Raw genomic sequence first — 23275 nt, forward strand, 5'->3', positions numbered from 1 at the left:
CCACCACCCTTCTTTTCCCCCCTCCCCCCAGCCATGTCTCCCAGAGACATGAGGATTTTTAACCACCTTCTTATATAAATTGAACATGTGTGGAACCAGGCAACAGAATAGAATTTTGGAGTCTTGTCTGTAGCATTCCCACCTTGCCCATGATAGTTAATTCCATACTTGGAAGTTGAGCTGAGCTATCTCAACTAAGGAAGCCTTCCCTGACTCTTCAGGCTGGATTAGTACCCTTGATAAATGTTTCTTGTTTATTTTTTTTTCTTTGGGGTGTTTATACTAGTTTTATGTTTTTTATGTGTGTGGCTGATTAATCCCTTTCCTGCCCACCCTCCCCCACACTTGTTACAAATTCCACACAATCAGGGACAGTGTCACTGTTGCTGACTGCCGTACTTACAGTATGGCATGAATGGACGATTGGTAAATGAATGAGGCGATGGATAGATGAACTATGAAGAAAATTCCATTAGGAATGTAAAATGAATATGCACAAAATAGTATGTCAAGAAGATTCTAGTTTGGGGCACCTGGGTCACTCAGTTGAGTGGCAAACTCTTGATTTTGGCTCAGGTCATGATCTAAGGGTCCTGGACTGAACCCTGCATCAGGCTCCATGCTCAGCGGGGAGTCTGCTTGAGGATTCTCTCTCTCCCTCTCCTTTTACCCCTCCCCCACCTAAAAAAAACACAAATCTTCAAATAAAGAAGATTCAAAAAAGATTCTAGTTCAATTTATGATCAACTTTTTCTTAATGTTTTGAAATACTTTCAAATTTATAGAAAAGTTGTTCCCTTAATGCAGTCATTGAGGATTTGAAATGATGCCTCATTACCCTAGAATACTTCTGGTGTATTTTCTAAAACAGTGGCATATTGTAATATAACTACTAACATTAGGAAATTATAATTGATACGTGAATCCTCTCTAATCCATAGGGCCCTCATTTGAGTTTCATCTGTTTTCTCAATAATGTGCTTAATAGCAAGAGGATTCAGCTCAAACCATGTGTATTTAGTTGTTAGATGTCTAAACTCTTAATCAGGAACAGTTTTGCAGGCTTTAACATTTATGACCTGACATTTTTGAAAGTTATTGGACTCTTATTTTGTAGAGTGGTTCTCAGTGTGGAGTTGCCTCATGTTCCTCGTGGCTCAATTCAAGTTAGGTGTCTGTGGCAGGAATGTTAGAGAGGTGATGTACTCTGGTGACACAGGATGTGTTTGTCCATTACTGATAATAATCATTTTATCACTTGATTAAGTCTGAGTCTGTCAGGCTTTTCCATTGTAAACTTAACCCTTTTTCTTTTTGTAATTAGTAAGTATTTTAGGTGGAAGTATTTTGAAACTATGTAAATATCTTTTTCCTCTTCAGACTTTTAATATGTGAATATCAGTCCAGAATGGGTTTCCTGTTTTACTGGATGGATTGTAATTTGTTTCTGTCATTATTTATTTTCATGTATCCCTATCATTCTTTATGGGTGTCCTTGCTTTTTGGTACATGGTGCTCAGAGTTCCCTTGCCTGGTACCAATCATTTCTAGGAAGAGCCCTGGTTTGTTTTAGTCTTGAATGGTATTTAAAAACCAAGGTCTGTGTGCACTGTATGCATATTGTTACTGGACTTCTCAGTAGACAGAGCTGAGGACTGTATGTTTGTATATACAAATATATATACAGGAATTTTCATTTGTAGTAGTTTCTCCACATGTATGTATATATTTATGTTTGTGTGTGTGCACGTGTACACACATCCCCATACAATCTCCATGAGGTCATGGAGACTTACACCTTTAATTCCAGAGATTTGTTCTGGTGGTTTTCCCTATATCTACAGTGTCCTTCTCCAACATGGAGAATTTGCGCTTCCATTATCCCTAGTGTATTTACATAGTGATCAATTCCAGTGTATGTTAAAATCCTTCTGATGCCTTTTTGGGCAGATGCCCTCCTCACCTCATTCAGGGTCTGACACATCACCAAGTCAGCTTTTCTTCCCACTGACCCTGCAAGTGTGCCTCTCTGCTTGTGTTCATTTTGTTTTTAATTTCTAGTTTTATTACATGGTGACAGTTTTGTTTGTAGTGTTTCTTTTTTATGGAACTCCTGACATTTCCTTTTGATCTAATATATAATTAGTTTTTGTGAGTATTTCACGTGCTGTTAGAATAAGGTATATATATTCTGTATTATCAGGATATTGTGTTCAACATCTGTATATAAGATTTACCTCATCGACTATGTTCTTTAAATCTTCCATATACATATTCTTCATTTTTGTTCACTTGGCCTGTCATGTACTGAGAGTGGTGTGTCCGTCTACTATAAATAGTATGATTTGTCTTTTGTATCTCCTGTAGTTTCTGCTTTACACAGGACATTGGTCTTACCTGGTACATAGGTACTGGGTGTTATTAATCTTCAGTGTGAATGGTCACTTTATAAAGTTTTTTCTTTGTCTCATTTAATATTTTTTGGCCTTTAATCTACTTTGATCTCAGTGTTTCAACCCCTACTTTGTTTCTATCTGCCTAGTGTGTCTTTGCCCATTTTTAGATTTAGGGTAATTTAATTAAAAAATTTGGTATAGTCTGTCTTCTAGTAATGCTGAAAACCTGGAGTTATGTGTGGTTTTATTTGTGCTACTTGTTGAATTTATTTATTTAGTTTTTGGTGGTGAGGATATGTGTGGAGATTCAGATTTAAGTGGCCACCATTATCCTTCAGACCAACAATGTGGTCTTCCTATTTTTAGTATAAATTTCTGCTGTAATACTAGCCATATTAGAAGTGTGTATTTTTTCTAGGTGGAATTACCAAGTCCAGATAATATATGCAGGTTGTGATAGGTGCCTTAAGGTTATTCGAGCTCCATTTTAAACTTTACTTGTCCCCCTTCTCTGTTAAATGTGAGAGTAATAGCTTCAACTTGAAAATTTCATGAATCTGTGATTCATAGTACATTTGATGATTAGGCCTAAAACACCTTGTCTTTCTTTGTGTCTGTATTGTTACTGAGCATCTACTCCCTACAGCTTTGGCCTTTACACAGCTATTATTAGAAGCTAATGCCAAAGGTTGTTGGCATTGTGGCGATTTAGTATTTTGATTGTATTCAAGTGACAAGGTTGACTGTTCTTAGCATATTTTTTATGCATATACAGGTTTATCCTGTGGCTGATGACAACAGTTACAGCCAAAATGTCAGGCTGAATAGACTGTTACCTCATTTGATTGATTCTTCCTGGGGCTACTTCTTTGGTTCAAATGGTTTTTGTTATAGTCAGAATTTTCAAATATCCCTTCTTCCACTCTAACTAAAATCAACTATCATTTAAAAAAGTACTTTAAGAATACATTGTCTTCTATAAAATTAGAATACTTCAGATAAATCTAATGTGCCCTGACTTCAGCTGGAACCTTACTATAGTTAACTCTGATTATGCGTTTTACGTGTCTAGAGGAGTTTGAAGTTTCAGATTGAAATGGGCCAGTGAATCCTAGGAAGGAATAAAGATCCTGGACTCCATTATATGCACCAGTGAAATACTTGAATTTCAGGTGTAAAGAGAGAATCTTAACATACTTCCACTTTAAAACAACTGGTTACTTAAATAATGATAATAATAAGAGCAGCTAACATTTATTGAATATTTGCTGTGTGCCAGGCCTTGTTCTAAGTGCTAACACATGTGATCCAGTGCTAACACAATGTCATCCATTAAACAGAATCCATTTTACAGCAGAGAAAAAGAGGGCATCAGAAGTTTAGTAATCTGCCCGGGATCATGCATCTGGTAGGTGATGAAGTTGGAATTCAGATAGGTAGTCTGGTTGCAGATTGTATGTTCTTAATCACTGTGTTCTGCATGTGAAAAAATTAGGTTAGTGTTGGACTTCTCATCTGTGGCACTGGAAGTTAGAGGATAGCCAAATGTCTTTTGCGAAATCTGTCATTTGTTTGCCACTAGCAACAAACTACATCTTTGTGTATGTAGAATGCAGAAAATATGTTACCCCTGAGCCCTCTGTGAGAAAAATAAATGAGTAAAAGATCTCAAGATAGAAATGGAATTTATAAAATGTGTTAAAAGTTAAAATGTTCTATGGGGGGTGACATGGGAGAAGTGAAAAGTTAATTTATCTTGGTGGGATTGCTTAGTTACTGATATAGTATCAGTGAAATGAGGATGGGAGGTGGAATTGATGAGCACAATAGAAAGTTTCCAAATAATGGAAAAGAAAAAGAAATTGGAGAAATGTAACCAGGCCAGTAAAAATAAGGTAAAGAAGAAGAAAGAAACATTAAATAGTAGAAAGAAAATTAGATGAAAGGAATGAGGTGAAGTGTATATCTGTCATCACTAACTGTGAGCTGAAATGTCTTCAAAAATAAAATAAAAAATAAAAAATTGGAAGTTATATAGGGGACACCTAGGTGGCTCACTTGGTTAAGCATCTGCCTTCAGCTCAGGTCATCCCAGGGTCCTGGGTTTGAGATCTGCATCAGGCTCCTGGCTTAGCAGGGCCCTGCTTTTCCCTTTGCCTACAGCTTCCTCTGCTTGTGCTCTCTTCTCTCTCAGACAAATGAATAAATAAAATCTTTAAAAAAAAATTATACAGTAGGAGGAAGGGCAGTGTTGATTAAATGACAAAGTTGAAAATAAGTGCTTAGGCAGGGATAAACTAGCCAAATGCAAATAAAATACAGCAGAAGTGGTTCTCTTATTGCCAGAAGTGGAATTGCTGGATCATATGGTATATCCATTCTCAATTTTTTGAAGAACCTCCATGCATGTTGTATGTAGTGGCGGTGTTAGTTTACATTTCCATCCAGACAAAGAAAAATTCAGGTTCAGAAGCACTGAATAGATACTTCATATATACTTGTTGCAGTTCTTGAAAATGTATAATAATCACAAACATTTTTTAAAGATTTTATTTATTTATTTGAGAGGGAGAGAACAAGCAAGGACCAGTTGGGGGAGGGGTAGTAGGAGAGGGAGAAGCAGACTCCCTAATGAGCAAGGGCTTGATCCCCAGAACCCTGAGATAATGACCTGAGCTGAAGAACCCTGAAGATAATGGCCCCACTACGTAGGGCTTGATCCCCAGAACCCTGAGATAATGACCTGATGCTTAACTGACTGAGCCACCCAGGCGCCCCAATCACAGACATTATTTCAACTGAGGTATAATTGACATAAAACCTTATGTTTCAGATGTATAACATAATGCTTCAATATTTGTATATGTTTTGAAATGATCCTCTCAAGAAGTCTAGTTAACATCTGTTGCTACACAGTTATGAAGTTTTTTCTTGTGATGAGAAATTTGAAGATCTACTGTCTTAGCAACTTTCAGATGTGTAATATAGTATTATATATTAACCATAGTCCTACTGCCATACTTTACACTCCCCAGCCTTACTTCTTTTATAACTGGCAGTTAGTGTCTTTTAATCACTTTCATCCACTTTGCCCACCTCTGTTTCTACTCCCTCTCTGCCTTACCAATCTGTTCTATGAGATTTTTTTTTTCCAGTTCTACACATGAGATCTTACAGTATTTTTCTTTCTTTGTCTGAGTTATTTCACTCGGCATAATGCCCTCATAGTCCATTCATGTTTTTGGAGATGGCAAGATTTCCTTCTTTTTTATGACTGCCCATTTTTTAATCACTTTTTTTCTCTTGAGTTGTATGAGTTCTTTATATATTTTAGGTCTTAACCCCTTATTGAATACAGGATTTACAAATATTTCCTCCCAGTTGGTAGGTTGCCTTTTCATTTTGTAGATGGTTTCCTTTGCTTTGTAGGACACAAACCTTTATATAATACAATAGCAACCCAAACCACAGGTCATCTGTATAGATCAAACAAAAGCTCCAATAAATACAACTTAATTAGAAGACAGCTATTGTAAGAATTTAAAATGCCCCTTTCAGAATTTAACATATCAAGAAGACACTACATAAACGATACAGAAAATTTGAGTAATACAGTCAACAAGCTTGGTTTTGGGATTCATTAGGATTCAATTTTGAGAATATGTTTGAAGATGTGTTCCAGCTGACTGAGAGTGAGATGTAAGGTCTGAGATGGGGGAAACGGTGGAACTAATCTGGGATTCCACTGTGAGCAAGATGAAAGCTGAGCAGCATTTCTAGAAAGCAGCTCATCCAAATTAGAATTGGAAGTTAGTGGGATCCTGAAATCACACCTTAAAAAAAAATTGAAGTGGTCCCAAGAAATGGTATGCTATAATATGATTATGAAACTGAGAAATGTTAGGGACATAGGACAAAAGTCCTTTGTATCTTCTCCCACAGAAGGATAAAACAGAACTGTAAAAAAAGTCGTGCTACAAATGTGAATGAAACAAAATGTCACATGAGTTGGAGTATTTGATGAAGTGTATGAAAGAATCCATTTGAACTTGAGCCTGGAAATTCTTTATTTTGGGGGGTGGGTGAGCAGTGAACTATACTTAGAGAATCGGAATATAAGTACCGTTGTTTTTCACATTTTACATTCTGCTTTATAGAAGGAGTGCAAGGAGGTATCCTCCTTATGTTCATGAAACATTTAAAACTTTTAATATATTTTGTTAAAGGCACAACTTACTGGTGATTTTAAAATACTCATATTTTACACATTTCATTGTGATTCAGAGTATTAGTTTTTTCAAACAACAACAACAACAAAGTGGGTACTTGGAAATATAAAGTTCCTTCTAAAAAAAAAATCTGAAAATTTAAAATTGGTGTTTCAGATCACTGGAACCATGCTGTCCAGCATACACATGTGGCTATTTAAATTTAAGTAAACTTAAAGTAAAAAATTCTGTTATTTTAGTGGTGCTCTGCCCATCTCCCATCCTTAATAGCCAGAGGTTGCAGCCGTCTTGGATGTTGTAGATAACAGAACATCTCTGTTCTGGTAGAGTTCAACTGAACATCTCTAATGTTGGGAGTACTTCAAAAGAGGACACTTTGTAGACTTATGGTACATAACTAAACTGGTAGCTGGAGGGAAATTGAAAGCCTTTAATAACTTATATTATTTAAAATATAAAATATATAAAAAATATAAAAGGGGATGCCTGGGTGCCTCAGTTGGTTAAACATCTGCCTTTGGCTCAGAACCTGATCCTGGGGTCCTGGGATAGAGTACCACATTTCTCCCTCTCCTGCTCCCCCTGCTTGTGCTCTCTCTCTGTTGAATAGATGGATAAAATCTGAAAAAAAAGAAAGAAAAGAAAAGAAAAAAGACAGAAAGTAAGTGAACTAAGTACTCAAGACAGTAGAAAAACAGGAAAATAAACCAAAAAGAAGAGAATGAATTTTTTAAAATGCTGAAAATAATGATAGAAATAAAACGTGCCAGAATTGATTAATAAAAAGTAGGGATTCTGAACATACTGTAACTTTAGAAAAGGGAAATAAAAATGTATTTAGGGGTCTCTGGATGGCTCAGTCAGTTGTGTCTGCCTTCGACTCAGGTCATGATCTGGGATCAGGCTCCACATGGGCTCCCTGCTCAGTGGGGAGTCTGCTTCTCTATCTTCCTCTGCTCCTCCCCCAACTGCTGGTGCTCTTGCTGTCTCTCTCTCAAATAAATAAATAAAACCTTTAAAAAAACATATTTTTTAGTCACCTTAGATGGTATTTCAGCTGAATTATATTTATCTTTTAAAAAATAGGTTATACTTTTATTTATTCCAGTAAATAATGGATAGATTCTCAGTATCTTTTTCTGAAGCTAGTGTAATCTTATACTGATACTTGGTAACGGTAGTTTTTTTTAAAGGGGTCAATTTTTAGATACAGAAACTCTAAATGAGATTTTAGCTAATATTATATACTAGTAAAAGAATAGCATTTTCTTGGAATGCAAGGATAGCTCACACTAGGAAACCTATCAACACATTTTACTGCATCAACAGATTAAAGGAGACAAGCTGTGTAATTCTTTTAGTGGATGCTGAAGAGGCATTTGATAAAATAATTAAAATACTTAAGTGTAATAATTTTATGAAAGAAACTACTCTAGTTATGGGAGTAATCATAGCACCTGCCACAGAGGGTTGTTGTGAGGATTTAATGAATTAACACATGTAAAAATGCTAAGAGCAGTGTCTGTCACACAGAAATTATTCAGCCTGAGCTCTTTTTATTAAAAAATGGTACAGTTGATATGCAAAAAGAGTTGGCAGATGTTGTATTGAATGGCAAAACATTTTGATTAAAATGAAAAACAAGACAGAGTTGTTTGTTTTCTTACCTCTATATTTGGAATCATTTTTGAGGTTGTTCCATTTCTCTAAGACAATAAAAGTAGAAAATGAATAACTGATACAAACACTAAAAGAGGAGGTAAAATACTTTGAATTACAAATTATATGATTTTCATATGGAGGAAACCCAAAAGACTACTAAAGACTAATAAAAATATTCAGAGGTAAATTTAACAAAATTATTCTGTAGCAAGACAATCAAGAAAATTATTCTGTCTCTAAGAAAGTCAAAGTAGGTCTTAAAAAATTGTCAACAATTCTAAAATTAACATAGGAATTTTATTAATTCCATTTAGAAGTCTAGTGTATTATTTTATGAAATTGGGTAAGATAATATGAAAGTTCATATATAGAATATATTTCCATAACTACCTAAGAAGATACACTACATATTTAATCCTATTTTTGTTAATAGTCTTTACACCTCCTCCTCTCTATAAGCACATAATTTGGAGAAGTTTGAAAAAGAAAACAATCTTGACATTTTTGTGATATTTTCCTCCTTAACCTCGGTGTAGAGTTAAAAGTGTGATTATAAACAATTTCTTTTTTTTGTCAATAAAATTTAGAAGGATTTTTAATTTCCAAGTCCTTTGAGAAAGCAAAACTAATGCACCACAAATTGAAAGATCTAATTAATAAATTTAACAACAAGCCCAAGTAGTTTTTTTTACATAAATTAGCCCATGTATTATAGGCTAGCAGTGTTTCAAATGATGGAGCTTCTACCAGTCTTCAAACTCTGTCCCTCGTCTGAAGGCAGACTTGATTGTGTCAGCAGAAGTGGTGTTCTAGGTCCAGGCATCACCAGCGGTTTTCATGCAGGAGCCACAATGCCAGATCCTCACAGCTTCTCTTTTCATCTTGTTTTGCCCCAGAAGGAGCAAGTGTACTAGGTGTGCTGGCTTATTTCAGTCTTTTTCACCATTTTCCTGAGGGAGGCACCATAACGGTCCCATGTTTCCCCACAGTTCTGACCTTCTTGGTGCATTTAGCCATGTTTCTGCTAATTAGGTCCGGCCCAGAGAGGATATATACTATTTCTTTGTATATTTTTTGACTCTCACTTGCTCCAAGGAATACATTTTACTTATTATTTTTATTATTTTTACTTGATCTCATACAGAGATCAGTTAATAAGGTTTAATAACTTCTCACTCATCAAAGTTGTAATCCCATTTTAGGTAAACTGGGATTAAAAGCATATCATTGATGGACTTAGAGGAGATTTTAAAGAAATACCTTTTGTTTTAATACATACTAAAAACTGAAATGTATTTTCTTTTAGCTTTGCTGAACATTTGGTGCTTTCTATAATGGTGTGATTAATTTTTAACTCAAACTCTGAAAAGATTTTTTTTTCCTTTTATTCCTATTTCTCTGTCAAAGGTATGCAACCACTCATGTATTCGGTTCAGGAAGCATTAAACGCAAGACCGTGGTGGATTCGTGTGGGAACGGACATTTGTTATTATAAGTAAGTATTCTAAGAATAATAGGACATCAGGTGACACAAGGGGATCTTCATTCTTTTTCAATTTGAAGGTTAGAAAGTAGAGTCATTGCATTATTTGAACTATGATGGTATGCTGTACTGTTACTTTTAACAGAGTCCTTTAAAATTTGAGATTTATGGAGGTGGTATATTTCGTGGAAATAAAATGTGTCTTAAAGACAGACAGACCTACTTAGTCCAAATCTTATCTTCACCACTTAGATAGCTATGTGTCCTCAACTCTTTTAACTTTAAATAAAAAGACTCTGAAAACTTAAATAAAAGTGAAATTAGGAATTCTAGGAAGTAATTATCAGTGCCTTTTTGTTCTGATGATATTAAGTCAGTTCTTATCTTTTCTCTTTTGCATGCAAATATTTACTTGATTTGAATTTCCAGGATATTTTACATGGAGATGTGTTCCAAAATTACATTATTATAGCAGCCTATGCAGTTCAACTTGACCTCAAATAGGCCATCTGCTTATCAAGTCAGAAATAAGTGCTTGAAATCATTTATTGCTTCATTGGAATGATTGGATTATTCTTCAACTTCATGTCTAAGTAATCTGGCATTATTATATGTCTTGCTTCCCGTTTTTACTGTTTTTATGTGTAATATGTTTCTAGATAACTTCCTCCACCGAATGCATTTGACATCCCTGTCTTTTCTCTGTTAATAATCTTAATCCTGACATTTTTGTTAAGTGGATTTTGCGTTTTTATATGGTGCTTAACTAGCTCTAATATTCCTTCTTTTTTAATCAGAAGACTTCTGAAATTAAATGTTCTTACTGGTTTAAGACATGGCTTTGGAAAAACCTAGCTCTTAAGTGCTATTACTTTCTGAGGACAGTGTTACTTAGAATTCATTTCAGCAGGGTTTTTCCCCTGCTTGTAATAGCAAAATAAGTCGTAAATGAGGGATGGAAATATAAGATGATATGCAATTCATCTGTGCCTGAATACATTTTGTATTTCTTTTAATGGTAGGCTAATATAAAAGTACCCTTAATTTATCTCTTTCTCATAAAATTGAAATTGAAATCATCAGTCGGCGAGTGCTTTTCTTTTTCACATAGTCAAGTGAAAAGTCATAATATGACAGGTGGTGGTTCTGTTTTGTGTAGGGGTGACGTCAAGGGTTTTTGTTTGTTTAGTTTCATTTTTGTTTCTTCTTTTGGCTACTTCCAGACCTGGAACTGGAATTCAGGTCAATTCGACAGATGTTTATTAACTGTTTTCCATGTAACAAGCAGTATCCTAGTTGCTTTCCTGAAACCTGAAATCCAGATAGGATTAAAATCTGTTTTTGCATGTGTCTTAACTTTTCATTTGTCAGCCAAGTCTTCCAATGCTTCTTTGTCTCATCTGCACAATGAGACTAAAACTACTCCCACCAGTCTCTAGACAATATAACTGACAGACTACCATATAGCTGTAATGTGGTTGTTATTAATAACTCTCCAATTAGATGTTAAACTTAGGGGGGAAGAGAGTTGGCCAAAAGTTCTGGAATTTATTTTGTGCTTTCCTCAACCCATAGCATCTTGTCACTGAGTACTCAAGATATGGTGGCTGCATTAATGAAGACAACAGCAGTTTGAAAATACCTTGCCCATGTGTATGTGCATGCACGTAAATAAACTGTTGGTCATGGATTTCCTTCAGTTTATGACTTAAATCATAGAAGATGATTTGAAATTTTAGAAATTAGGTTGATAGACAAAGTACTGTCAGGCCATCAAATGTCAGTGATATTTAAAAGTCTAGAAAGTAATGTGCACTTTTAAAAAACTTTTTATTAGGGAAATCTTTTACAAACATTTACAAAAGCGGGTAATAGGATAATGAGACCACATCTATTCATCACTCAGTTTCAACAGTTATCAATGCGTGTTTGGCTTTGTTTTAGGAATACTTTCACCCCTACCACCACACTGAATTTTTTTTTTTTTTTTTTTTAAAGATTTTGTTTATGTATTTGACAGAGAGAGATCACAAGTAGACAGAGAGGCAGGCAGAGAGAGAGAGAGAGAGAGAGGGAAGCAGGCTCCCTGCTGAGCAGAGAGCCCGATGCGGGACTCGATCCCAGGACCCTGAGATCATGACCTGAGCCGAAGGCAGCGGCTTAACCCACTGAGCCAACCAGGCGCCCCACACTGAATTTTTAAAAGCATTTCCAGATATCATATTTATGATAAATACTTCAAAGATCTTTGTCTTTTAGAGATTTTTAAAGACAGTTTAACCATGATGCTATTATCACCTCAGAAAATTCCTTGATATGATAAAATATCCTGTCATGGTTCAGACTTCCCTAGCTGTCTCATAAGTTTTTTTTTTTTTTTTTTTTTTTAAGATTTATTTATTTTAGAGGGAGATACAGAGAGCAGGAGAGAGCGAGCAGGAGCAGGGAAGGGCAGGGGAAAGGCAGAAGTGAGCTCCCTGCTCAGCAGGGAGCCTGACAGCCATCCCAAGGGCTCTATCCCAGGACCCCGAGATCATGACCTGAGCTGATCATGACCCGAGCCAAAGGCAGACACTTAACAGACTGAGCCACACAGGCGCCCCTCATAAATGTTGTTTTATAGTTGATTTGTTTTAATCCGACTAACCAAGGCTGCACATTGCACTTGATTTTGTTGCTATGTCCCTTAAGTCTCCTTCAATATGTACATTGCCTTTTTTCCCCCTTATTCTTTCTCCTTTATTTGTTGAAGAAACTGGGTCATTTGTCATGCAAAATTTTCCACATTTTGGGTTTTGTTGGTTGCATCCCTGTGGTGATAATTAATTCTTCTATCTTACTGATTTCCTGTAAAGTAGTAGTTAAATCTAGAAGCTTGATCAACTTCAGGTTTGAGTTTTGGCAAGAGTACTTCATAGGTGGTGCAGTGAATTCCTGTTGCATCACATCAGGAAACACATCCTGTCTGGTTATTTCTTTTTTTGTGATCTTGACAGTGAATTTAGTTGTTGTCCTCTCTGATCCATCCACTTGAACCGTTGCCATTATTAGCTTTTCATCTAGTGTGGTAGCAGTCACCCATGGTAATTGGTGACGTCCAGTAATATGAATGGCTAACGAGGAATTAGGTTCTAAGATTTTTATTGATATGTAGAGTCTCAACTCCATTTAGTAGTAAATCCAAAGCTGAAAACTAACGTTGATTGATAGCAATTAACTGCTCATTAGTACCAAGTCTAAGTTTTATAAAATATTTAAGCTAAACTTTTTATAAACTGTATGGGCTTCCCCCCAAAGTTCTGTTTAAAAAAGTAGTAAGGAGGGACGCCTGGGTGGCTCAGTTGGTTAAGCAGCTTCCTTCGGCTCAGGTCATGATCCCAGCGTCCTGGGATCGAGTCCCGCATCGGGCTCCTTGCTAAGCAGGGAGCCTGCTTCTCCCTCTGCCTCTGCCTGCCATTCCGTCTGCCTGTGCTCGCTCTCTCCCTCTCTCTCTGACAAATAAATAAAATCTTAAAAAAAAAAAAAAGTAGTAAGGAAAATCAGAACTTTTGTGTGGAAGAAATAAACATGTTTTTTGCTTTTCTATTGTAGAAATCACTTCTCAAGAAGTTCAGTTGCTGCAGGTGGGCAAAAGGGAAAATCCTACTATACAATTACGTTTACTGTCAATTTTCCACATAAAGATGATGTTTGCTACTTTGCTTATCACTATCCATACACATATTCGACTTTACAGGTGAGAAGTCATTGAGTTGGATTATGGCTGTCATTGAGCTATATGCATGTGTCAGATAATTGGGAAAAAAATGGATTAATGAAATATCTTAATAAGATGAGAAAAAAAATCCAAGGCTGAATATTTTAGAAAATACAGTACTTGTTGAAAACATTAAAAGGAGTAAAATGGAAATGTAGTCTTCATTTTTATTTAGTAAAAATACTTAAAAAATTTGAAAAATGTTTACTCTCCATCTTTGTGTAGAAATCTATAGCTTTCCATGATTTACACATTTTAACTAGGTGAGATTTCCACTTGTTTTAATGAGAGGCATTAAATCTCATAGAAAATCTAACAATAGAAAAATGTGTAAGTTTTTCTGTAGGGAATTCATTTCTTTTAGTGGTTTGATATGGAGTTCTAGATCCAGGTTCTTTAGAATTTAGGATATAAATGTTGGGTTTTGGGGGTTCTTTTGAGATATTTGAGTGTTTGCATTGTAAAACAAAACTGAAAAATGAATTTGAGCAATTACTGTGGTAGATTTTTTTTCTCAATACAGAATGTCTGTCCTAATGATCAAGGATCATAGGGATATGATCAGTTTACCCAGAAAGACACTGGAACACTGTGATTTAGAAATAAGCTTCCAAATTATGAGGGGAAAAGGAGAGAAAAACATACTCGGCCCAACAGAAGAGATAGAAAGGCTGAGAACATTCAATGGGCTGACATTTTAATAACGGTTACAATTTACAATAAAGATATTACCATTTATCTTTCTGTGCCAAATAACATAACATCAGACTATATAATGTTATTATTCACAGGGTTATATATTGTTGTTCTTTATTGACGTTACCTTTTTAATGTATTTTGAATTCCCCTCCTTTTTTCCAATGGCACTACCATGAGCTTTGCAGGCATTACTGCTGCCTCTCCTCTCCACTTGGCCACTTCTCACTGGTGTTCTAGAATTCACTTCTATCCCCTTTCCTCTTCATTAGTTTTTCACTCACATTAGAGCAGGAGGGCTCCTTGGTGGGAAGATCTAATCCCATAAGATCTTCATGTCATCATTTCTCTACTGTTTTTCACAATTTTTGCCATATCCACGTATTGTTTGAACTATTTATATACCAATATTTATCTTTAAATGGACTTTAAAATAACTCACTCTTCAAAGTTTATCCTCCAGCTAAGTTAATATTTGTGGTATTAATTCACAGTAAAATATTTGCCTGTTCATTGTTTGTTAAGGTTACCCACATGTCACTTATTTCTGTATCAGTTACCAGCTGTACATATATATGCTGTGCCTTGTGAGAGAATGGCCTGCCAGGCCCTTCAGTCTGTGTTAATTCTGTTTCTCAGCTTTCCTGGTCATCTTTCCAGGGCATCTTTGTCAGTTCTTTATTCCTCTTTCTTTTGTCCTGGTCTTCCCACGTACCTTCCTTCTGCCTGCAGCACCCCCCTTTCCCCTCTTCACTCATTATTTGGATCTCAGTTTGAATGTGACTTCTTTTAGGAGACCTTTCCTCACTGTCCAGATTCCACTAGGCTTCCTGCCCCTGATCACAGGCTTTCATGGCACCCTGTATTTTCCTGAAGGTAGGGTCTAGTTGTTCCCTGTTACATCCCCAATGCCAGGCACAGTTTTCTGCACAGAAATAGTGACCACATAGTAAATCGTGATTATGTGAACAAACGTAGGCAATAGTTTGGAAACCAACTAAGTTTCTTAAATAAGGGATTGAACAATTTATGTGTGATATAACCATATACTAAAACCATTAAAATTTGTGTTTTCAAAAGACACATAATTCACATGTTGAGTGCTATGATAATAGAGTTCATGATTATGAATGTTTGTGTGTGTACAAATTATTAAGTGATAAAAGCAGGTTATATTGGCATTTGTTACTAGTAATCTAGGTGATGCAGTTATGGGTGTTTAAAATTTTTTTCTTTGTACTTTCTGTGTCTTCTGTACATTTTACAGTTAATCTTGAAATCAGGAAAAGTTGTTAAAAAATTTCTGCTACATACTTCATTCTGCAGGTCTGTAGTCACTTTTACAATTTCAAAGTTCAGAAAGCTTTAAAACCAAAAGCTTTCTCCTAGCCTATTTGGCAGCAAAGCCTGGCCTGAATTGATGTGAGCTTATTTAGAATATTGATTCCACTTTGAGTGACTCCACGTATGTTTTGCTGCAGAAATAATAATGTGCTTATTGCAGGCTGCTGGCACTGATGCCACTGGGGTATTGCAGAATTAACGGTATATGTACTGTATCTATCATCCTTTCTCACCTGCCTCAAATAACTGAGGTTTGAACTACATCTGGCTCCCGGAGGGTTTCAGAGAAGGAATTAGGAGTCTGATTCACTTTTGTTGTGTGGAGCTCTGGATACGTTTGTTTCTGTTTATCCTAGGGAGTTTTTAAATGATTGTATACTTTGCTTTTAAATTTTTATCAAGATGCATCTTCAAAAATTGGAATCAGCACACAATCCTCAGCAAATCTATTTTCGAAAAGATGTGTTATGTGAAACCCTGTCTGGAAACACCTGTCCCTTGGTGACTATAACAGCAATGCCAGAGTCTAATTATTATGAACATATCTGTCAATTCAGTAAGTCTGTCTTCTTCACTCAAAATACCAGTTATTCTTATTTTTTTTTTCTTCGTATATATTTTGTAAGGGCAGCAGTACTAGGAATAGGCATCAGAAGTCTTGGGTTCTAGTCTTGGTCCTATTACTGCCTGGCCTTTGGCCTACTTCTGGGCCACATTTTCCTCATTTCGAAAATGGTGGAGTTGTGTGAGATTATCTCTAAGGTCTCTCTCAATATGAATATTCTGTAGTTCTTATCCTTAGAAATACTATCCAAAGTATAATACAACAAAATGTTTGAAGAGTTTACATGAACTCTTAAAACATTTAAAAATTTACATTTTAAATGTTTAAAATTTAAACATTTAAAATGTAAATTTTGCAATTAAAAATTTATAATAAACTAATTTTATTAAAAATTTAAAAATTTACAATAAACTAATTTTATTAAGTTTAGTAGTTTATTTATTAAACTAATAAAATAATTTTATTATAAGTAAAACCACTGGTAACCTATCAAATGCTTTGATGCCAGCACTGAATAGCTACTTGTTTTTTCCGGCCATTTATATTTTTTAAAATTGTCTCAGATGCACAGCTGTAATAGAAAAAATAAGAAAACTGCTCTAATTTTGATAAGAAGGTTATGAGTGGGTGAACTGAATGGTTATATTGTAGACCTATATATCTAAATGTATAGTGAATAATTGAAAAAATTTTCTTTGTAAATCTCTGAGCAGATATACCTTATTTTATCTGTGCTTATAACGACTATAAAATGGGTAAAATGACATTTTCCCTCCCCCCATGACTTTATGAAAAATAAATTTATATTTAAAGCTTCGCCAATAACTTGTTCTTTATAAAAAGCGAGATTATATAAAAGAACTAGTTTTAGATGTCAGATTAATTATTGGGAAATAAAAAGGCAACTCAATAGTATTTGTTGTGTTATGTTTACACTATGGACTCCTTTAGCACATGGCTTATATGGGTTTTATCTGTTTTCTCTGGAGGGCCTTGTGCCACTGTTCTATATAGTAGGTGCACAGGAAATTGTTGCTATGAATGTGTATGAGAATTTACAATTGAATGGAAATATTTCTAAATCCCAAAGTCAGACAGCATACAAATTCTTAGTAGCTGTTCATTTTAACTTGAGATTTTTATGTGTACTTTAGGAAACCGCCCTTATGTTTTTTTATCTGCTCGGGTACATCCTGGAGAAACTAATGCAAGTTGGGTAATGAAGGGAACACTGGAGTACCTCATGAGTAATAACCCTACTGCCCAGAGCCTACGAGAATCCTATATTTTTAAAATTGTCCCTATGCTAAATCCAGATGGCGTCATCAATGGAAAGTAAGTGAAGCAAACATTAGAGACATGCTATTGACAATGTGGCTGTTCAAAATACTAGAATCCAGGTTAATTTGGAAAACAAATTGAGAGGTTTTTCTAGAACAAAGAAATTGTTGGTGGGGAATTCATCTAAGATAAATGTTTAAAGGAAAATACATTTTATGTAGCAGTATCATATTTTGAGAAATTCTGTATTTATCCCACAAGAGTATGATTTTATGAAATGTATGTCTTGCTTGAATTGTTTTAGAAAAATCAGTGTCAGGATATGAGAAAGATATTTAACATATCCCCTTATATTCCTTTTTGTTTGTCAGTGGCATGATCTTGGCTTGTTCTAAGATTTAGAATCTTCTGGGATCTCTTTCCACTGATATGGTTTGGCTCTATCTACTGGCTTCTTCCTGGTAGGAAGAGGTATAGTTTTGACAGAAATAATTTTTTAGACTGGAAATACTAGAAGATATCTTCTTCTTTGTTTTTGTTTTGTTATTTTTATTAGCATATAATGTATTATTTGCCCCAGGGGTACAGGTCTGTGAATCATCAAGCTTACACAATTCACAGCATTCACTGTAGCACATACCCGTCCCAATGTCCATAACCCAGCCACCCTCTCTCTACCCGCCCCATTCCTCTAGCAACCCTCAGTCTGTTTTGTGAGATTAAGAATCTCTTATGGTTTGTCTCCCTCCTGAAGATAGCTTCTTTTTAAGTTGAGATGGCTTAACAGTTAGTGCAATTTATTTTTTGTGGGAATTAGGAAAGGTCTCTGTTTCTGAAAGATGGGAATTTGGTCTTGATGTTACGAGCATCTGCAGAGCTGAAGATGCCATATTTTATTTATTTAATAAAGATAGCATGGGTAGTTCTCATATTTTAGGGGATTTTTGAATGACAAAGCTAGAATAATGTCCTTTTAGGTAGTATCTTATGGAATTAAAATGAGATTTTTATGACTGGTTTTAATTTAGAAACATATTGGCTAGTTAGAATTCCGTTTATATTTCTGTTATCACCTTCTGATAGTTTGCTTCAATTTTTGCTCAGTTGCAATACTTAATACCTGCAATTAAATGAAAATATATTTGAATTTTTCAATAATGTAAACTTTCCATATACTTCTCCTTTTTAGGAGGTCCCAGCTCAGATAGCACTTTCTCTTTTCCTTTTCTTTACTTTTTTAAAAAGTAGGCTCCATGACCTGTCTGGAGCCCAACATGGGGACCAGTGTGGGGTAGAACTCACAACCCTGATATCAACACCCACGCTAAGATCAAATGTCAGATGCTTAAGCAACTGGGCTGCTTGGCCGCCCCCCAGATAGCACTTTTACATAGTAACTAATACAGTTTAAGTACAGGATATTAGTATATAACAAGTGATTATTACATAGCCAGAATGGAAAATAAATTTTAGAGAGCCTGGAATAAAATGGGAATTAATTTTTTCCTTTTTTAAGAATTTATTTATTTGCTTATTTATCTATCTGAAAGAAAGAGCGAATACATGTGCACTCATGGTGGGGGGGCAGAAGTGAGAGGGAGAGAGACTCTCAAGCAGACTTCTGGCTGAGCGCAGAGCCCTACACTAAGCTTGATCTTAACAACTGAGATCTTGAGCTGAGATCTTGACCTGAGCTGTAATGAAGAGTCAGAGGAGGCTCAACAGACTGAGCCACCCAGGCGCCTCTTAGTTTCCCCAAGTTTTTTTTTTTAAAATAGGTTGACAGTGTTAGCCTAAGTATCTGAAAACTTACCAGGTTAAATGCATGTAAAACAAGATATTACACAAAGCAAATACTTAAGTGTTTATTTAATGACTAATGTATTTACTGGAAATAGTTAATAGTTACTAGAATCATCAAATTAAACATAGGTAAGAGTTTATCAGTACTGATGTTTGTGGTTGTGTTTACATCTGTGTAGTCACCGCTGTTCTTTAAGTGGAGAGGATCTGAATAGACAGTGGCAAAGTCCAAATCCAGATTTACATCCTACAATTTATCATGCTAAGGGGCTGCTACAATACCTGGCTGCTGTGAAGCATTTGCCACTGGTAAGTATTTGTCTAGTCACAGAGATGCTTTTGTTAATTAACTACTCAGCATTTCATGGTTATAAAAGTTAAGTTTTAATTTCTATTATCAATTACTTGTTATCAATTATATAGTATCAGTGTATTATGATACCAAATTAATACAGTGTATCCATATGCTTATTTCATCAGGTTTAAGTTTTATAGTTTGCATGAGCTCTTTTTTTATTTATGAATATTGGTAACTCCTGGTGGTAAGTTTTAGGTATTTAACTTCATTGTTTAAACAATACTAAGGTAACAGGATGTATCTTCCAAATTCTCAAACTGGAAGAAGCTTATTTCTGAGTTCTTTAGTCAACTCTGAAGGAGGTAGGTCTCCAGTTTATATATGAAAGGTGGCGTAGGCACAGTGGTAGACTTCCAAACATTTAGACGCTATATGCTGCTTCTGTTTTCCGCAGAATGTTTCCGTTGTATTATGGTTTAAATGAGGTAATCTTCCTTTGGGAAAGATAGGAAATCTGTAGAGAAGGAGCAGCGGTGACATGCAAGCCTCTTCTTCATTTTAAAAATGATGCTCTTAAAAATTAAATTGAAACCATACTCTTTTTTAAATAGTGTTTTTCATGAGAGCATTTTCATGTTCTTTCAAATTAGATAAATGTTTTAACAACCCTGGATCAGTGATGATTGCTGTTGTAGATTTGAACTATAATTGACTTTATTGTTTTTTAAATCGTAAATAGTAGATACATAAGAAAGAGTGGAACTTGTGACTTAAAATACAGGTCCTGGAAAGGATTTAGCCATTCTGGAATTAATCGCAGACCCTTTCCAGAACACAGTATTGCTACTTTTATTAGTTGTACTTGTTAAATGGTGGTTCAGTTACAATGTAAAAACAAAGAAACAGACCCATTTGTTGTCTTGGTATTCATTAGCTTTATTTGGCAGTATATGAATTTGAAACTTTTTAACTTTTAAAATATATCATATTTTCCAGGTTTATTGTGATTATCATGGCCATTCACGAAAGAAGAATGTATTTATGTATGGCTGCAGCATCAAAGAGACTGTATGGCATACCAGTGATAATGCAGCTTCCTGCGACGTTGTGGAAGATGGAGGATACAGGGTAATTATTACAGATGTGTGTGGAGTTTTGGAGTTCGAACATGCATAGCACTATAGAAAATAATTTAACAAACACGAACTACTCCGATTCAGCAAGTGTTGCCATTTTGCCGTTTTTTTTTTTGTTTGTTTCAGATTTTTTCAAGTTAAGCATTCTAAAATTTTTGCTTTTCATATTTAGATTCTTAATCTATTGGGAATTTATTTTTGTATGAGGGTTGGGGATCTAATTTTAGTTTTCCCATATGTAGCCAGTTGTCTCAGCCCCATTTATTAAACAGTACATCCTTCCTCTGCCAATTTATAAAGCCATCTGTTACATACCATGTTTCTACGCGTCTGGGTATGTTTTGAGGCGTGCCCAGGACTTAAGGAGATCCGACTGCTTCACGCCCTGGGTCCTCTCCGTTTGGGCACAGTGGCTTTCCTTACTGTATTTGTGCTCAAAAAAGCATCCCAGGTTATTTTCCCAAAAGAGTTTTAGTAGCGTACCACTGCCATGAGCAGAAATTCAAATTCACATTTTCTTTTTGGTGTCTGCTTTCTTCTTCCCCTTTCCCAAATAAATAAAATTATTAGGGTTATATAAAAAGAAAAAAAATGGGAACACTCCAGAAACAAAAGTAGTAAGTGAAAAAAGTTATCTCTCAGTCACAAATCATTTCTACCATGTGTGTTGGGAGATTGCCTCTAAGAACATTTATTCTTAAATGTATGTACGTATAGCCCATGAAGTTCTCTTTTAATTCCCATACCACGGCCAGTGTACATTGCTTTGCATTTTTATCACTGTACAGACGTACCAAAATTTGTTTACTTAGTAGTCCAACCTGTTAGTGGCTATTTGAATGGTATGGCCAGATTGTCCTACAGAAAGGTTGTGTACGTTGATACTGCTCCGTACAACAGCTGACAGTGCTGTTTCCATACCCTTACTACAGCATGTGGTCGTCTCTGCCAGGGAAAAACTGAGGGTTTTAATTTGCATCTTTGTAATTAAATGAGGTTGAGTATCTTTTCATATGTTTGGCCAATTATGACCTCTCCCTCTCTTTTATAGGCCTTTTCTTATATTCTTAGCTTATTTTTATTCTGGTCATCTAATCATTATTGTTTTTAAGCTAACAACTCTATATATATCACAAATACACTAAAACATTTTTTGTGTGTATGTGGTAACTTGAAACTTGCATCATGTTTATTGATTTTTTTTTTAAAAGATTTTATTTATTTAATAGGTCACAAGTAGGCAGAGAGGCAGGCAGAGAGGGGCGAAGCAGGCTCCCTGCTGAGCAGAGAGCCCGATGTGGGACTTGATCCCAGGGCCCTGAGATCATGACCTGAGCTGAAGGCAGAGGCTCAACCCACTGAGCCACCCAGGTGCCCAACTGATTTTTTTTTTAAAATGACTTCTGAGTTTTGAGCCTTAGAAAGACTTCTTATCCCAAGGTTTTTTTTTTAAAGCCCCATGTTTACTGTTTTTAACTTCATTTTGCAATTTTACTAATTGTATGTTTAAATTTACGATCCAGCTAGACTTGAACTACTGAAGAGTGGCTTCAGCTTGTTTATCCCAGTGGCTCTCCAGTGGTGCCAGCAGTTAGGGAGTGATCAGTCTTCTCTCCACTAATGATTCTAATTTTAACATCTGCCTTTGGTTCTAATTCAGAATTCTCTTTCTTTCTGGAGAGGTATCTACTCCCACACACTATCACAATTTTACTTCCCTTACATATGTAATTAGGTTAATATCTGTTGGATCATGTCTCTCGTCAAACCCTCTTCTTTCAGAGTTGCCCTGGCTCTGCCCCCATACTTACACACTCCAAGAGAACCTGAGAATAATTTGAAGTTGAAAAGGTTGTGGGCATTTTGATTGTGATTGTCTTAGCTTTGTTGATTAATTTAGAGGTCATTGACATTTATAATGTGAAATCCCTTAATTAGTAGACCATCTTTCATGACTAAAGTTGCTTTGTTTTTTAAACATGGGTTTTTTTTTCCATAGTTTTAAAACATTTTTTAACATAGTTTTTGTTCATTTATTGGTTGCTGCTATGAATGTGATCCTTTATTCTGTTTTCTAACTAATTATTGTTTGTCCAGGAAAGCAGAACATTCTAAATTAGTAAAGAATGATTTGGATGCTTGGAAAAGCAGAGGATAAAGCAAGAAGATCCACATAGCCCTGCTCTAATCACTGTGCTTTTGTGAAAATTTTTAAAAATTACAAAAACAATATTATTTAAAAGAAACTTCATGAAATCTTATGTCATTCTTACCTTTGCAGACTTTGCCTAAGATACTGAGCCATATTGCCCCAGCATTTTGCATGAGCAGCTGTAGCTTTGTAGTAGAAAAATCTAAAGAATCTACAGCACGTGTTGTAGTTTGGAGGGAGATCGGGGTACAAAGAAGCTATACCATGGAAAGTACTTTGTGTGGCTGTGATCAGGGAAAATATAAGGTAAAACATCTCAGGACTTCAAGCAGTAAAAATTATTTTAAGGACTTCCTTTTCATATAGTATGCTGTTGGTTTTCAAGTATGTATTAATGACAGATTTGTTATACTGAGTTAAATGTAATTTGCAAGAATAGAACGGAATCATATGCAATTCCTTTTTACTTCTCT

General features: G+C 35.4%; 1 protein-coding gene across 8 annotated transcripts in view; it reads left to right on the plus strand.

Moving 5' to 3' along the window:
- Positions 1 to 23275, plus strand: part of AGTPBP1 (ATP/GTP binding protein 1) — a 158061-nt gene that overhangs the window by 113418 nt on the left and 21368 nt on the right. For 3 of the 8 annotated variants that reach the window (XM_032306880.1, XM_032306882.1, XM_032306881.1), the window contains exons 18-24: positions 9695 to 9782; positions 13362 to 13506; positions 15970 to 16123; positions 17287 to 17467; positions 19396 to 19525; positions 20511 to 20642; positions 22932 to 23108. In XM_032306880.1, the coding sequence (XP_032162771.1) occupies positions 9695 to 9782; positions 13362 to 13506; positions 15970 to 16123; positions 17287 to 17467; positions 19396 to 19525; positions 20511 to 20642; positions 22932 to 23108 (1007 nt within the window). Of the gene's footprint in view, positions 1 to 9694; positions 9783 to 13361; positions 13507 to 15969; positions 16124 to 17286; positions 17468 to 19395; positions 19526 to 20510; positions 20643 to 22931; positions 23109 to 23275 lie in introns of those variants that run through there. The other 5 variants (XR_004277300.1, XR_004277301.1, XM_032306883.1 and 2 more) reach the window with 4 other exon arrangements.

The sequence above is a fragment of the Mustela erminea genome, chromosome 12 (genome assembly GCF_009829155.1).
Source record: "Mustela erminea isolate mMusErm1 chromosome 12, mMusErm1.Pri, whole genome shotgun sequence".
NCBI lineage: Eukaryota > Metazoa > Chordata > Mammalia > Carnivora > Mustelidae > Mustela > Mustela erminea.